Genomic DNA, 17,126 nt, shown 5'->3' with positions numbered 1-17,126 from the left:
GGTCAGCCTTATAACCAAACACAGCCATTTATCTTTGGGTATCTTAATTAAGATCACGTAGGAAGATTGTTTTGTAAATCAAGCTTATAATTTTGGGGTTATAAAAAGTATTGTATTCATATAGCAGAAAATCTACATGTATTGTCCATAGTTCAGAACTGAGGAAACACTGTGTAGTCCCTAATATTGCCTCAGGAAATTAACATTCCCAAGAACAGCTAAGTCCATTGCATGGGTTCTATGAACCTCTTGCATTGCTGTGGACTCCAGCAGAACTTGTTAAAGCTGTCATAACATTTTTTACAACCTATTAGTTTTTCTCATTTCTTCCTATTCTTTAAAAGAAGTGTGATTATAGGATTGTGTAGGAGTAAAGCAGCAGATGGTGTATATTATTTGTGAATTTTGTAGCAAACACTTTCAACAGCCTATTTGGAGTGGCGGTTCTTTTCTTAACAGATGTTTGATGGTTGAGCTGAGTTGTTAGCACATCAGTCATCTTAAGCGATTACAGACATAACCACTTGGGCATTCCATGTTGCCGGCGGTGGTTGATTAGTCTTCATTGTCTTTGCTGTTTGGGATGGGTGTTGAGGTGTATGTAACTCAGGCTGTCCCGAACACTGTATCAGGATGACCTTGACTCCAGTCCTTCTAACATCTGCCTTCTAAGCGCACTATACCTATACTTTTATTCTTAGAGCTGACCGTAGGGTGCTGAAGTTTTGCTTTGCATGGTGACATTCTGCTAAGACTATAAACCTAACATTTGAGAGGAAAAAGATGTTATGCTGTAGGTTTTCTGCTTTGGGGTTTGATCCCTTAGGTAGCAGGCTGAATCTGTACTTTAGTTTGTTTTCAGAATTGTTGTCTGGAAAAATATTTCTTCTGCCTTCTGATGTAGAGAATCCAAACAATGTTCTCCTCGGTTTATCACAGGTACAAAACAGATGGGAAGGAGAAGGAGGCAGTTCTTGAAGAGGAGGACGACCTGTGGGTGCGGGTGCGGCACCGTCACATCGCCGTCGTGTTGGAGTATGTGACCCTGTTCTAACTTTGTTCTGTAGTGTTTAGGTACTAATTACTAAAGTATATTTTACAGCCTTTAAACAGTTTTGTAAAGAACTAACTTAGACTGTTTTCTGACAATCTGACAGGGAAATTCCAAAGCTTATGAAGGAAATTTCATCAACAAAGAAAGCTACAGAGGGGAAGGTAAGACTCTTTCAGGGTAATGCAAGAGTACACTTTTCATTTTAGACAAAGCCTTTCACAGTGGACAGTGAAAAAGATGAAAATTACCGCTAACTTGTCTATTGGGACATTCCAACACAGTAAAATAGAGAAAATAAAGTCTTATGCAACTATTAACTCATTTTCAAAAATTAGTTACTCCCATTAAAATTTAGTTTTAAAAGCCCATTTAGTCAGTTTCAACAATGCATAGAAATGGAGTTTTTGTTTTGTAAGACAGGGCGCTTACTATGTTGCCCTGGCTGTCTTGTAGACAAGGCTGGCCATGCAGTCCCAGAGCTCCGTCTGCTCCTGAGTGCACGAGCACTGTGATGCTTGTGTAAAGCCAGAAGACAGTTCAGTGAAGCCCATTCTCTCTGTCCGTCTCCACGGGGGTCTGTGATCATGGCCAGCTCTTTCACCTGTTGAGCCATCTGTGACTCTGTTTAGGCTAGTTTTAGTTTTAGATTTAGTTTGCTTGTATTCAGTTTTAATGTCCTTCATCTTGTTTGATTTAATCTTTCTGGCTCCTTGAGTTGGACATTTAGAATATTAATGTTTAACTTCTCTGTTCTGTTCGAGTTACTTCCTTGTTGCCATTGCCAAGTCCTAGGGCTTGGAATAGTGTTCTTTCTTTTTCTTTCACTTCTGTTATTTGAAATGTGATCTGAATGTCTGCAGTGTTTGCTTAAGTGTTTTTGTTTTGTCTGAATCAGAATGCTACCATGGCCTTAGCACTGAGACTCCTCTGAAATCCCTGTCAGTACTTAGCTCCCTAGTTGTTCTCCACTGGGCCTTGGAGTGCTGCACCGGTAGTTGTACAGATTAGGGGTGTAAGGACAGCTACTGCACATGCTTTTATCTTATGTTCTGCCTGGTTCCTTTCTCTCTAGAGCTCTGAGCCTGTGAAACCTACCTAGGCAGCCATGAGGGAAAAGCCCCTGAGGACAGGCAGGCTGAGCTTGGGATCAGCTGCTGGGTTATCAGCTGCCCAGAGGTTCTGCCTTGTCTGTCCACAGGGAAGAGGGACTTGATGGCAGCTGCTTTACTGTGACGTCAGAAGCCCCCAAAGTTCTTTTAAAACCTAGCATGTTTACTAAATTAGCTATGTTTCTTAAGATGTAAGAGTTCTGGATTGAAGAGCTGTAATGTGGACTATCTGAAGCATGGGTTTGTCTGATTTGTTTGGTTCCAGACGTCACTTAGTGCTCTTACCCAGCTGATGAAAAAGATGCCGCACTTCCGAAAACAGATCTCGAAGGTAAGCAAGGCCCTGCCTGGGTGCTCTGCCTTTGACTGTCTGGTCCTGTGGGCTGGCTTAGCAGGGCTCCTGGAACAGTTGCTGATGTTGTCTTCCCAACCCTTACTGAAGATCTGAGAAATGACCAAAAGCAGCCACCAACTGCCCCATCTACACTGTTTGTATTGTTTAAACACTTTAAAGAAAGAGTTGTCTTGAACAGCTGAACAGAATAATTTTAGTATTTATCAAACCCAATAAAAAATTCAGTGCGAAATTAACTAGCGGCACTTTGTCAACCCATATATATTCCCTTAAATGAATAGTTACAAATTAGATTTAAAATTGCTTAAGGTAAAGCTATCCATATAAATTCACTCCCTTTCCATTCTCTTTCCTTCCTATCGCCCTCCCTCTCTCCTTCCATCCATCTGTCCATTTTTCCATCTATCCATTCATCTTGGTGGGGGGAGATGGGTCTCATTCTAGTTCAGACTGAACTGGAACTCACTCTACCCAAGGCTACTGTCAGACTGTAGCAGGTCCTCCTACCTCATTCTTGAGATTTCTGGGACTGTAGGTGAGTCACCGTGCCTAACACAGTCTCTCCTAGAAATCACTGTCTTCACACTTTTATGGTGTTGTATTCCAGTCAAGAACTGATAATATAAAAGGACCTTTAGCCGCTCCTCTTTAGGATTTGACTTTCCTTTCACTTGCCCGTGTTGTCATTGTTCTTCAGACCCCACACAGATTCCGCACCGTGCTCTGTGTTTGCTGTCTGGTGGTTACATCCATCACGTTGACTCTCACTTCCTTTCTTGAGCTGTTTCTCTGTATTGAATGTTTCTTTTTTACATTAAAACCTGTATTATCTGAAAACTGTAAACTGGGGCTGTTGAGAAGGCTCAGCAGTTAAGGTACTGACTGCTCTTCCAGGAGATCCCAGTTCAGTTCCCAGTGCCCACATGGTGGCTCACAGTCATGTGTAACCCCAGTTTCACAGGATCTGATGCCCTCTTCTGGCCTTTGGGCATGAGGCACACACATAACTGACACCCATGCAGGGAAAACAAACACACAGACATATAAAGTTAATATTCTCAATTACACAAAAAGTAATAAGAACGTTGTAAATAATCAGTATCTTCTGGTTTTCAGCAAGTCGTTCATCTTAACTTAGCTGAAGACTGCATGAATAAGTTTAAGCTGAATATTGAGAAGCTCTGCAAAACTGAGCAGGTATGTACAGACCCAGAAACACCACATCTCTGAGAGATTCCCAAAGCAACTTTGTAAGCTATCACATAGGTTTTCCTCAGTACAGCAAAATCATAGACTCTTAGTCAGGGACTCACCTAGGCAGTATTTGATGCCTAATGCCTTTGTGTTACTAAAGCAAACACTGAAATGATAATCTACTGAGAAAAGGCTTATTTCAGCTCACAGTTTTGGTTGGTTGGGTTTGGTGTTGGGGCATACTTGGTTGAGAATACGTGAGACTTGTGGTATTATAAACAAGTGGCTTCACTGCTTTTAGTCATGTGGCACATCATAGCAGGGATGTCTGACAGAGCACAAGAGCTCACCTCATGACAAGGACACTAAGAGGTAGACAGAGGCGAGAACAGAAGCTCCACTGTCCCCTTCAAAGGCACAACAAAGACCTGAAGACGTCCCTCTAGGTCCTGCTCTTAATTCCTGCACCTCTCAGAAACACCAAAGTCAACCTTATCATGGGGCCCTGGGTCAACACTCACAGGAGTCCCTTCTCTGTGATTGCAGTTTGAGCTGTGGAGTGCTTCATTAGTGGAGCTTCATTGCAGGGTTTTTTCAGGGACTGTGGGGCATACATGTTGTTCCACAGAACTCTGCACCCCATGTTTCTGTTTTGATTCTTTTGTTTTTGTTTTTAGTATTCCTAACTTTTCAGAATATTACACTAACAGAAATTGAATATAAGTTCCATGCAGTGTTAACTATTCTGGTAGCCACACTTCAAAGTTAAAAAGAAGAGCAACCAATTGTGGTAATACATTTAACTTAACCCAGTATGTTCACACTGTTGTTTGAACATGTGATTAAAATTAACACTATTGATGAGGTATTTTCTGTTCTTTTAAAAATATTCAGAAATCATTTTATTTTGCACCCAGAGCATATCCTGACTCAGACTGAGCACATCAGAAGTACGCACACTCTCACTCTTAGTGGCTATCACAGTTTCTTGCTCGGGTTTGCACAAGTTTCTCTCCCTCTGATTTGCTCTATGACCTTTTATATTTTATGCAATGAATAGTTTGTATCTAACATTCCCACCTCCTGTGAAATATCATCTGTTCCACCAAAATCTGACAGTTTAATAATAGATACTTTTAACAGAAAAAACAATGTGGATTATAGAGCACCGTCTGCATTTTACTGTCTGCATTAGGACCTGGCACTTGGAACAGATGCTGAAGGCCAGCGGGTGAAGGACTCCATGCTGGTGCTCCTCCCTGTGCTGCTCAACAAGAACCATGACAACTGTGACAAAATACGGGCGGTCCTGCTCTACATCTTCGGTATTAACGGTAATGGAGCCCCTGCTTGGTTCTAAGTCTGTATTAAAGTCCTAACTCTGAAATCACTTAGCGTTAGCCACACTTTACACTCAGTTGCTACATGTTATTTTTATGTGTGTGTTGGGGATGGCACAGTATGTGTCTCAGCCTGTGACTGGAGGTGATTTATTTCCAGATTATACCCACAAACACTGGCCAGCCCCCACATGGTATCTACTGTGTGATCTTGCAGTTTGGGTTACATTTTGAGTTTCCATTCACCATGTAGGTTTCATGCATGCTTCATGAAGAGTCCCTGGGTGAATATGCTTTTAGTTCTGCTTGATCTTAAGAAAATAATATTAATTTATAGGAATTATAAACTGAACTAATTTAAAAATTGCCTTAGGAGCTAAATGACCAGGCTGTCAGTCTTAGCAGCAAGCACCATTATCCTCTGAGCCATCTCCCTACCCCACAAGCACATTTTAATAACTAGCTTGTTACTACTCACTGTAAAGGAGTCACAGAGACCTCGGAAGTAACTGCGTAAGCCAGCTGGAGACAAAGGGTGACAAAGGGAGTGGCTTAGAAAACTGACAGAAGCCTGGAGGAGATCTCTTCCTTTAAGCTTTAGTCCCTGTAGTAAGTCCTTCAGTTCTAGAATTTGTTACAGTAGTGGTGTCTGACTGTGTACTTCTGTCTCGCTTTCCTAAGGAACCACTGAAGAAAATCTGGACAGACTGATCCACAATGTAAAGATAGAAGATGACAGTGATATGATTCGTAACTGGAGTCACCTTGGTGTTCCCATTGTTCCCCCATCCCAACAAGCCAAACCACTAAGAAAAGATCGATCTGCAGAAGAGACTTTTCAGCTTTCTCGATGGACACCTTTTATCAAAGATATCATGGAGGTAAAAGCCCAGCCCCCTGCTAACCCTTGAGTGCCTCGGGTGCACCTTCTTTCCACTGTGTTTATCTGCCACTGTAGCATAGCTCACAGACAGGAGTTCTGGAGTGCTTGGAAGTTCACAAAAGACGTCTGTGTCTGGGAGGATTTTATAGGCAAAGAAGCTTCTTGAAGTCTTAAGGACCTCAGAAAAATTCTCCCCATCTATAAATAAATAAAAAATGAGCACATGCATGCTTCATAAAGAGTCCCTGGGTGAATATGCTTTTAGTTCTGCTTGATCTTAAGAAAATAATATTAATTTATAGGAATTATAAACTGAACTAATGTAGAAATTGCCTTAGGAGCTAAATGAGAAACATTTGTTCTAGCTTTCCTTTGACTAATTCTAGTTCTAATTTCTACTTTCTTTTGTGTGCTAATGATTTTACCATTTTCCCATTTTTTAAACTTTTATGTCATTTGCAAATACATGAACATATTTAAAAGTCTAAAGAACTTAGACTTTGTCTTCTACGATGTTAGTCACCTCCCACCCCGGCAATAATTTGCAGAAATAGTTTTTCTTTTCTTTTTTAAGATTTATTTTATGTATGTGAGTACACTGTCACTCTCTTCAGACACACCAGAAGAGGGCATCGGATCCCATTACAGATGGTTGTGAACCACCACGTGGTTGCTGGGAATTGAACTCAGGACCTCTGGAAGAGCTGTCAGTTGTCTTAGCCATTGAGCCATCTCTCTAGCCCCTGAAAATAGTTTTTCTTAACTATTGTTTTTAAAATGAAAATCAACCTGTTTAAACCCTCTAACAAGGTTTGCATGCTAAACCCAGAGAATGCACTTGGATCTGTGGCTGTCTGGGGCTTTTAGTATTTCTCCTGACTTACAACAGTGGATTCTTCCTCTCGGGCAGTCGTAGTAAAACTCTCCTGAGCTGCTTTTCCTTCTTGTGCCCACTTTTCAGTGCCTTTGTGCTGTCATCTATGAAGCAAGAGGGACCATAATCAATTATGAACATGACCTGTTGATTGACCAAATATATATTACTGTGTTAATAAAGCATTCATAATCTGTTTATTCATCATAAACATATACAAAAGTGTATCATAAAACATAAGCACTGAGAAAAGAAGGGGTTTTTTAAAGGCACAGTGAACAGAAAAACATTCCACAGTCATTGTCCTGTCTTCAGTGCCTTGAGGTTAGGTATGTGCATTCTGTTTTGAGGAACTGCTATGAAGGACAGTGGCCTGTGGTGCTGTTGAGAAACCTCTAGTTTACCTGGAGCTGGAAGGCCCCCATAGCATTGTAGAACCTTCCAGTAAAGAAAGGCAGATCTGAAATGTGTGTTTAATATGTGAGTAAACTAGTACATTAATTTTTTTTTAATTTCTTTTTTTGTTTGTTTGTTTTTCAAGACAGGTTTTCTCTGGCTGTCCTGGAACTCACTCTGTAGACCAGGCTAGCCTCAAACTCAGAAATCTGCCTGCCTCTGCCTCCCAAATGCTGGGATTTAAGGCGTGTGCCACCACTGCCTGGCTTTTAAATTTCTTTTTATTATTTTAATTATGTGTGTATATGTGTGGGTATGTACACATGAGTGCAGGTGCCCATGGACGCCAGAGGCATTGATGCCCTGGAGCTGGAGTTAGAGGCAGCTGTGAGTGTCATGGTGTGGGTACTGGGAACTGAATTTCAATCCTACAGAACAACTGTGATTCGCTTAACCACTGAGCCATCTCTCGAGTCCTGATGTATTGACTTTTACTGCAGTTAGTATTCATAGGTAAAAAGAAGGGCCAATCTTACTTAATCTTTATGCACATTTGCTGTTCACCAAGTTGTGTATGAAACAAATTCCTGAGATTTTCTTGATGGTGTTAATAATTTTCTTCCCTAGGATGCCATTGATAATAGATTAGATTCCAAAGAATGGCCATATTGTTCCCGGTGCCCCGCAGTATGGAATGGCTCTGGAGCTGTAAGGTAAGCCTACGGACGAATCCACTGAAGTGTTTTTGTTAAGATACTGTAAACCAGTCATTAAAATGCTGCACAACGTTCTCCGTGAATAAGTGTTCTTCTTGAAACATATAGCAATGTAAAGGTAGTTTTTCTTCAACTGTAATCGAATACTTTATAATACAGAATACTTTCATAAAACTACATCACCTCCCCACACATCTTCTTTACATAGTGTGGATGCCTCCTTACCTCCTGGTTTGTTCTGGTCTCTTGTTTTTCTTTTTTTCTTCCTTCTTTTATTTCCTTTTCCTCTTTCTTTTGTTCTTTCTTTTTTTTCTTTCTTTCTTTCTTTTTTGAGGCAGGATCTCACTGTGTAGTCTAGACTGCTAATCCTTCTGCTGAGTAACATACCTAACTTGATTTAATCCTGTTGATAATTGTGTTAAGTATTTTAAATTTCAGAGAGACAAAATATTTTCATTCATGCTCCTGCACTCAGAGCCCAGCTTAACAAATTAAATATAATCCAAGCTTCCTGGGGTTTGTGCTGAGGTTAGTCTCCCTTTCTATCGTCTTTGTCTTAGTTTATGTCCACACCGTTTTCTACCCACCCTGTGTGAGGTATTAAATTGTTCCTGTGTGTGATGCACACTTGGCAGGACATGTATGGAGGTCAGGAGACAGTTCTCTTGCTCCACCGTGTGAGCCCTGAACATTGAGCTCAGGCATCGGGCTTGCAGCCATACTTGACTCACGTGGGGGCTTTTCCTTGAGGCTTGGCTTCTATCAACTTGACTATGCTGTGTTAACACACAGTTCTCTTGTGTTTACCCCCCTACGTTTTTTGTGTTGCTTGCATCTTCATCAGATAAGTAGGTTTTCAGGAATTGTATTTTTGAGGTATCTTGTTTCTTGGTCCCTTTGTTCTGGAGTCATTGGGGTTCCGCTTCTCCTCTGTGTTCTCAGTTGTCTCATGCCTGTTTATCTTCGTTCCTGTGAATGGCACGGCTGCTCCCGAGCTCAGCTCTGACTTCATATTTCATCGTGCAGGTCTGCAGTTGCCGTTGGTTCTGTAGTTTCCATTTCTGCTTTTGTTTTGTGGTTTGTGGTGCTGAAAGGGAAGCCTAGGGTTCGGCAAGCACTGACCGCTACTTCACTGTCAGCTCTCCTATCACTCCTGCTGGACCGTACTGGTTAACTTGACATTTTTAAATCTTACATTCAGATGGATAGAGATATGATATACATACATAGATAGGATACAGATATAATCTGCTTTAAAGTCTTGTTCAATTCAATCTCTACTTTTATGAAACTAAGTTTCTACCAAAGTATTAACCACACTGTTTCTTTCCATATCTACAGCCTTTGATTGAAAACGAACCTTTAGCTAGTGTAGGAGAGCAACGCTGAGTTGCTTTCTGTGGTGAGTTTTCAACTTAGTCTGTTTTGTTTTCATTTTTTGAGATAGTTTCTCTGTGTAACTCTGGCTGTCTTAGAACTCACTCTGTAGACCAGGCTAGCTTTGAACTCAGATCTGCCTGCCTCTGTCTCCCAAGTGCTGGATATATGTAGGTTGGGGAAGTATATACTTGTATGTGCAAGTGTCCACAGAACCCAGAGATGTCTGTGTCCCCGGGGCTGGAATCACAGGTATGAACCAAATCCTCTGCAAAAGCGATACTGACTCTCTGAGCCATCTCTCTAGCCCATTGTGGTAGCAATTTGTGTAGACTTAAACTGTGGGCTTTCTCTCTTGCTGTATATAGCTGCTTTGGTCTTTTGAGTTTTTAATTTTTCAGCTTGGCTTAATGTTTCTTTCTGTCTGTGTAGTTAGCAGTCAGCCAGTTATCTGGGTGGCTTAGTGGTTGTTTCTGTCTGTGTAGTTGCAGTCAGCCAGTTGTCTAGACAGACATCGTCAGACACTTCAGGCCTGTCCCTTCCATCCTCCACTGATCGCCTGAGGATTAAGGGATAGATACACTGTAACCCAGCAGCTCTCCAGCCTCGCTTTCTTCCTTTCCATTCTTTCTTACATGGTCTTGAGTCTCCCCTGCTTGTAAGGAGCTGGGTAGTTACCTAGCAACACCTACACAGCATAACCTTGGGGTTATTTTTGGGCTTTATTGTTGTTGTTGGGTTGTTTTTTATGTTGTTGTTTTGTTTTGTTTATTCATTCATTCCTCACTTCCTGTACTTTCCTGAACAGTTTCTGACGTGATGGCACATGACAGGTATCCTTGCTCAGGTCTGAACACTTTTCAGCCATCATCCTGTGGTAGTGTCCCAGCAGTGGCTGTCCCAATACCATGCTAGGTCCTAGTCAGACTCTGTCCTCTTCGCCTGTCTTCAGATCTCATTCTTGCAAGGCTACACCCCTGCTTTCCTAAACAATTCAACAAACAGACTTTTCAGGGACATTAAGTCATCATATAAAATAAAAAAGGGAGCTGGAAGGATGGCTCAGAGGTTAAGAGCTCTGGCTGATCTTCCAGAGGAACCAGGTTCATCTCAGTACTCACACGGTGGCTCACAACCATCCATAACTCCTGTTCCTCAGGATCTCATACCCTTCTCTGGCTTCCACAGCTACCACATACACATGGTGCCACAGACTTACATGTAGGCAAAATACCCATACACAAAATAAAAATTAAAAAATATTTTAAATATTAAACTAAAATGTTAGCTTTATAAATAAAAATACTGAGCCTAAGCTGAGTAGTATATATATATATATTCGTAGATTTAGCCTTGATCTCTTTTTCCTATTATCTCATCACAAATAAAACTGTATGCAATTTATTCAAATTGAAATCTGAAAGGGGGATGTGCAGCCTTTGCATCATTTACTGTAGGGAAATTATACAATGGTTAGATCATTTCATAAAAATCAGGACAGTTGCATCCAGAGGTGAGTTTAAGGTCCATGCAGCATGGCTTTGGGAGTGCTCACAGCATGCTTGCTTTGTGTTTTACTTTCTAGTGCTCGCCAGAAACCCAGATCTAACTATTTAGAGCTGGACCGGAAAAATGGGTCAAGGCTGATTATTTTTGTAATTGGAGGAATTACATACTCTGAGATGCGTTGTGCTTATGAAGTTTCTCAGGCACATAAATCCTGTGAGGTTATTATTGGTAAGACTTTCATCTTTTTTGTTTCTTAATGTTTAAGGCAAAATTATGCATGGGAAAATTTAAGACTATTACTACATGGAGAAAAAGAATTAATTATAAAATATCCTTTGTAAAGTTGCCTGAAGTTTTTTTTTCCTGGTTGGTATTTTAATAGTTTTATTTTGAAATATTCAATTTTAGGGGCTTGACCATAGTCCTTTAAAACTGCATCTTCTAATTTTATTTGCTCTAATCATTAAAATGTTTTTGTGACATATTAATACATTTTTACTTCAAAAGCATTTGTTTTTATGTATATGGACCTGACGTTGGTGAGGCCTGTTGGTGAGGAACTGAGTTTTAAAATAACAGTCTGAACCAGCAAGAGGGCTCAGTGGGAGGAAAAAAAAAAGCCATTTACTGAGTGAATCTGACAACCTTCACTACCAGAACCCACAGTGGCAAGAGAAAGCCTGCTCATGAAAGTCATCCTCTGGCCTCCATGCTTGAGCCATGGCAAGCATGTACCTACACATGTACATGCACTTGCACACACGTGTACATGAGTGTGCACACACACTACTAGTAAAGTAAATTAGAATGTTTTCCAATGAATAGCTGCAAGGAGTTGTATGACCTACCTAGAGATTCTCTGTTTGCAAGTGACAACTGCTAAGTTCAGTTATGAGGACAGAAAAATCCCCCGTTTTTCTCTTTACTAAACACCAATATATAGTACAAGTCAGACAAAACACTTGTGATGGGCAGGATTTCTAAAGAGTTAGTGGGCACGCTCAGTGACAAGGGCTGATGGGACTTTTGGAGGAATGCTGTTGGAAGTATTGTTAAATGCACCAAACACTTGCATATGAAAGGGACAAGATCTAAGCCAAAGAAAATGATTTAATTCTGACAATTTACAATTTCTTCCACCAGGTTCTACACATATTTTAACACCCAGAAAGCTGCTGGATGATATAAAAATGCTGAATAAATCAAAGGATAAAGTTTCCTTTCTTAAGGATGAGTAGCTTTTTTATTGTTGTCGTTTAGAGGGTTTGTTCATAGGCAGATGTTGCTGTTGTAATTTAAGCGGTGTAAATAGTGTATGGAGTAATGTGGTTTTCAAGTGTACATCTTAAGGAAGTTATGTGTTACTGGATTTGCCATTTCTAATAATTTAAATACTGTTGCTGCTTTGTACAAGATATGACATTAAAGGGCTTTCTAATCAGGATGTTTTCACCTTTGGAACAGAATCTGTTACAAGGTATGGGTAGTTTTTACAGCCAGCTGTATATATACTAATTATTCACTGGATACTTATGCTGAAATACAGTGTGGGGGGCAAAATGATTTGAATGAAGAGATTATAAAAGTAAAAACTGTAAATGTATGTATGATAGAATTATTTCTTATAACTGCAGTTTCTTAAAACTAAAATTTATAATTTTTATGTATAAAATAATTCCAGTTATTAATATGATGATTTCACTGTGTATGTTACCTGCAAGATAATTCTAAAGAACACAGTTTTATATGTTTGAGATCATGTCTGCTTAAGTTAGAAACCAAAAATAATCATGAACATTCTAAGAGAAAATAAATATATTGTTGTCAATTTTTTCTGAGTTTTTTTTTTTTTTTTTGACTCTGAATTGGAGCCAGAAAGAAGAAAAAGAAGATCCTGTAATATTCCCATGAATACAATACCTGATGACTTTCAAAACCCATGTATTGTCTGTGAGGTTGGTGATATAGATAGGCCTCCATGTATGTGTGTTACAGAAGGAGTGCCCTAGTTAGGATTCTGTTGCTGTGAAGAGACACCATGACCAAGGCAACTGATGGTGCTTGAGCACAGGAGACCCTAAAGCCCATCCCCACAATAATGACACAGTTCCTCCAACAAAGCCACACTTCCTAACAGTGCCACTCCCTATGGGCCAAGCATTCAAACACATGGATCTATGGGGGCCATACCTATCCAAACCATCACAGGGAATCTTTATTTCAGATCTCCGCATTACCTCAGAGCACTCCAACTTGGAACTGCTCTGATTGAGACTTTTGTTTTACAGGTAATACTGCATTCTCTGGTTGTGACTCTGTGCCAGCTTATTTATTCCGTAATGCAAATTGCTTCCAGTGGCACAGCATGTGTGTGCTTATGCTGTTAGTGGATATCGTCACCGTTGTTGTTTCTTCCAGTGCTAGGGCTTGAACGCTATATTCAAGCAAGTACTCTACCACTGAGCCATGTCCCAGGACTACCTCACAATTGTATTAGTCAGGGTTCTCTAGGGTAACACAGCTTACAGACTGGATTTTATCTCTGGATAGACAGATAGACAGACAGACAGATATAAGTATTAGATCAGAGGGATTTATTGGAATGGCTTCTAGGCTGTGGTCCAGCTAGTCCAACAATGGCTGCTATAAATAGAAGGTCCAGCGATCCAGTAGTTGTTCAGTCCACAAGGCTGGATGTCTCCGCTGGTCTTCAGCATTTGCCAGAATCCTGAAGAAGTAGGCTCTAAAGCCAGTGAAGGAATTGACTTGCTAGGAAGGGCAAAAGCAAGCAGGCAAAAAGAAAGGTTTCCTTTTTCCGTGATCTTTATATAGGCTTCCAGCAGAAGGTGGGGCCCAGATCAGGGGTGCATCTTCCCAGGTCAGTGATCTGGATTGAAAGTGTGTCTTCTCACCTCAGAGATCCAGCTTAGAAGTGGGTCTTCCACTTCAAATGACTTAATTTAGCACAAATCCCTCACGGGTGTGCCCAGACATTTCTGGGTTCTAACTAACTCCAGTTGTAGTCAAGTTGACAACCAGGAGGAGCCATCACAGTGGTTATGCAAGCATAGCTTTTCTATTTTGGGCTTCAGAATTTAAGATTATAGAGTCACACAGTTCCTTCTAGACCATTTTGACTTTTTGCAGTTACTTTGATCCATCTGGAATTGATGTTGAGGTATGAGTGTGTATGTCCAATATTGTCTCCTGGCAGTTGGCATTGTTGTCCCTTGCTCTCTTCCCACCATAACACTGAGAGGAAAAGCTGGAAGTGAAGTTTTATAGACTCTGAAACAGAGGTCTGCCATTCATATGCATTAATTTTGTCAAAAATTGGAAACCAGGAAGGAGGCAGAGCACCTCTCCAGCTGTACTAGTGAAGCCAGTTGCATCAGCTACACCCAGTGCTAATACCCTGCTACTGCCTCCTGCCTGTGCCACAGGACTCATTCCCTGTCCTCGGCTCACAGATGGCAACAGGGATAGTTTGTTTTCTGTTACTGCATGCTTATATGTATATGTATATAAATACATTATCCTAAATATAACCTTTCAGCCCATATAGCACTTTCTCTTAAATCCCTTTCTGTTTAAAATAGAGGATGGGGCTGGAGAGATGGCTCAGAGGTTAAGAGCATGTTCTTCTCTTCCAAAGGACCTGGGTTCAATTCCCAACAACCACATAAGTGGCTACCACATGCGTAGGACACACTTAGACACAAGGGTGCAGAGCACTCAAACTAAGGTTAATCAGGAAATCTTTAAAGAAAAAGAAAGATAGCTACAGGAGTTTGTTGATGCGGCTTCCCTCCTGTGAGGAAGCTGACTCTTCACAGCAGCGCCAACTGCAGGCAGGGACAAGCCCCTGGACTCAGGCAGTATCAGGGATTCAGTTTTACAGAACTAGCTGGTTTTTCTGGTTTGCTAATGGGACAGAATTAGAAGAAAGGACAGCCCTGAGCTAGGAGACAGGAGAGCACAGGTTACAGATTGAACAAGTCAGAACTTGGTGAGTGCTCTCCCAGAACTTTTTTTTTTTTTAAGACCAGGGTCTCCCTCTGTAGCCATGTCTGTCTTTAATGGCATTGCCCCATTCCTTTATTTCTTGAATTTGCTGTGTTTCAGTGAGTGAGCATAATGATCAAAAAAAGAATGAGTTTTCAGGATCTAGGATTCCATGGGCTTGTTTCAAGGAATCCATGATTTTTTAATATTTATTTTTATTTTAGTTATTTTGCCTATATGAGTGCCTGTGTACCATGTGAATGCAGTGCCTGTGGAGACCAGAAGAGGGTGTCAGATCCCCTGGAACAGGAATAACAAGCTATTGTGAGCCGCCATGTGTGTCCTGGGAATCAAACCTAAACCCTCTGGAAAAGCAGCCAATGCTGTTAACTGCCGAGCCATCTCTCCAGGCCATATCCATGAATGCTTTTTAAAAATGTACAAAATTGTGTAAATGCAGGTATCCCTGTTTGCAGGAGATACAGGCCAAGGGAAAAAAGGCTTGGTAACTTTATCAGGGTCTCAGAGGCATGACCCCAAACAGATTAGGAACTGATAAGTTATACAAGAAAGTTTAAAGTGATCCAGAGAAGTTAATTTAATTTGTATGAGTACTTTGTGTGCATGCATGGTTGTGCATCACATGCATGCCATATACTCACAGAGGCCAGAGAGAGAGAGAGAGTTGGCTCCTCTGGAACTGGAGTTACAGTTGTGAGCTCCCATGTGGATCCTCTGCAAGAGCAGTCATCGCTGCTGAGCCAGTCTCTCCAACACAGCACAGAGTATTACATTTTCACATAGTTTTACATTTTCAGCTAATTATTTTTTACTGGGGCCAGGGGAGCTAGTGTCGGAGGAGGTCAGAGCACTGCTTGTGGGAGTCAGCTTTATCTGCCATGTGGATTCCAGCCTGGGTTGTCAGGCTTGCCAGAAGGTGCCCTTTCTTAGCCATTTCAGCAGCCCAGAAGTGTGCAATTCTAAACTTGGGGATGGGGTAATGATACTTGCCAGGTATTGTCAAGTCATAGTTAACGCAGTCATGCTCTGAGGATAGACAGCCCAGGTTAGAGTCAACAAGTACCCTCGTGAGTCAGAGGCTGGCACTTTCCCAGGGCTTTCTAAGGGCATGGCCTGTGTTACAGTCTCAACATGAAGCACTCCTGTAGGCCATGTCTTAAATACTCATTCCCTAGTTGCTGGTGCCATTTTGGGAAGCTGAGGAACCTATAAGAGGTAAGGCCAACCTGACAGAAGGCAGCTACTAAGAGCAATGAACCTTTGAAGGTTCCTGCAGTGCTCTGTGCTTCCTGGGCCACCATGATGAGAACAGTCTCTGCTACACTCTCCCCATCACGAGCTCATCCACCATACCTCCCCAGTGGGGATGCTCTGAAAGCCTCTGAACCATGTGCCAAGACAAACCTTCCCTCCCTTGAGTTGTTTCTGTCACAACACAGATCTATACCTGTAGCAGGATAGTTACTCTGCTACATTGTATTCACAGTGGAGCTCAGTGATTAGGCAGTAGAAGTGGAGGGGGACGGGAGAAAGAAAAGAAGGGAAGGGGAAGAAGGAGGCTAGCAGCCATGGAGAACCACGGATGGGTTGAAAGCTGTCCTGGGTAGCAACTTCTATCAAAGGTTAGATATTGGGTAACGACTCTAATTATGTGGGCATCTTGTTGATTGAGCATTTCTAAATATTTAAATCCTTTAGATAAGCTTTAAGAGTCTTTATTCTACCAGGTACTTCGAGGATGGCAGATACTGTCTGGGGTTCAGCCGAGCCTTGTGGATGCAGCGTGGTGGATTGGTAGAGCCATCCCCACACTGGCATCTCATGGGTGCCAGGGCCTGCACATCTAGCTAGCTAGAGCCCCAGTCAGAGCCAAGGAGCAGCAGGAACATGGTGGCTGCCCAGGAACAAGCCAGACCAGGTGCTGTTTTCTAAATATTACCCCCACATATATCTATATGACTAAGTGTTTAGTCATAGCACTGCAAAGCATAACTAACACAAAACATTTCATCAGATTTTTTTTTTCAGTACATTGAGTTGAATGATCTGATTGGCTTTTGGTGCAATCATGAATTGGGTAGCATTAAAAGCATAGAGAAGCCGAGCATAGCGAGTGAGCCTTATGAACAGAAAGTAAAGGACAAAAAGGCCAGGTGATGCTTTCAGTCCTGTCCCTGGTGTGGGGCAAAGCAGAGATTTCTTTAGCATCCTAACGAGGTTGGCTAGCCCTTGTGTGGGTGGTGACTGAATCTCCTGATTCAAAAATTAAATATTAAGTGGGCAGTTTTACACT

At 41.4% G+C, this 17,126-nt stretch overlaps 1 protein-coding gene across 2 annotated transcripts in view; it reads left to right on the top strand.

Annotated features, from left to right (window-relative positions):
- Stxbp3 (syntaxin binding protein 3) overlaps positions 1–12,638 on the top strand; it is a 43,780-nt gene extending 31,142 nt beyond the window's left edge. The window contains exons 10-18 of one of the 2 annotated variants that reach the window (XM_034500896.2): positions 940–1,035; positions 1,158–1,215; positions 2,429–2,494; positions 3,635–3,715; positions 4,908–5,046; positions 5,734–5,933; positions 7,833–7,918; positions 10,884–11,035; positions 11,951–12,638. In XM_034500896.2, coding sequence (XP_034356787.1) covers positions 940–1,035; positions 1,158–1,215; positions 2,429–2,494; positions 3,635–3,715; positions 4,908–5,046; positions 5,734–5,933; positions 7,833–7,918; positions 10,884–11,035; positions 11,951–12,045 — 973 coding nt within the window. In that variant the 3' untranslated portion in view covers positions 12,046–12,638. The remainder of the gene's footprint in view (positions 1–939; positions 1,036–1,157; positions 1,216–2,428; positions 2,495–3,634; positions 3,716–4,907; positions 5,047–5,733; positions 5,934–7,832; positions 7,919–10,883; positions 11,036–11,950) is intronic. The other variant, XM_076933147.1, reaches the window with a different exon arrangement.
- The last annotated feature ends 4,488 nt before the right edge of the window (positions 12,639–17,126 follow it).

This window comes from Arvicanthis niloticus, chromosome 4, assembly GCF_011762505.2.
Source record: "Arvicanthis niloticus isolate mArvNil1 chromosome 4, mArvNil1.pat.X, whole genome shotgun sequence".
Taxonomy (NCBI): Eukaryota; Metazoa; Chordata; class Mammalia; order Rodentia; family Muridae; genus Arvicanthis; species Arvicanthis niloticus.
This window is presented reverse-complemented; position numbering and strand designations above follow the sequence as displayed.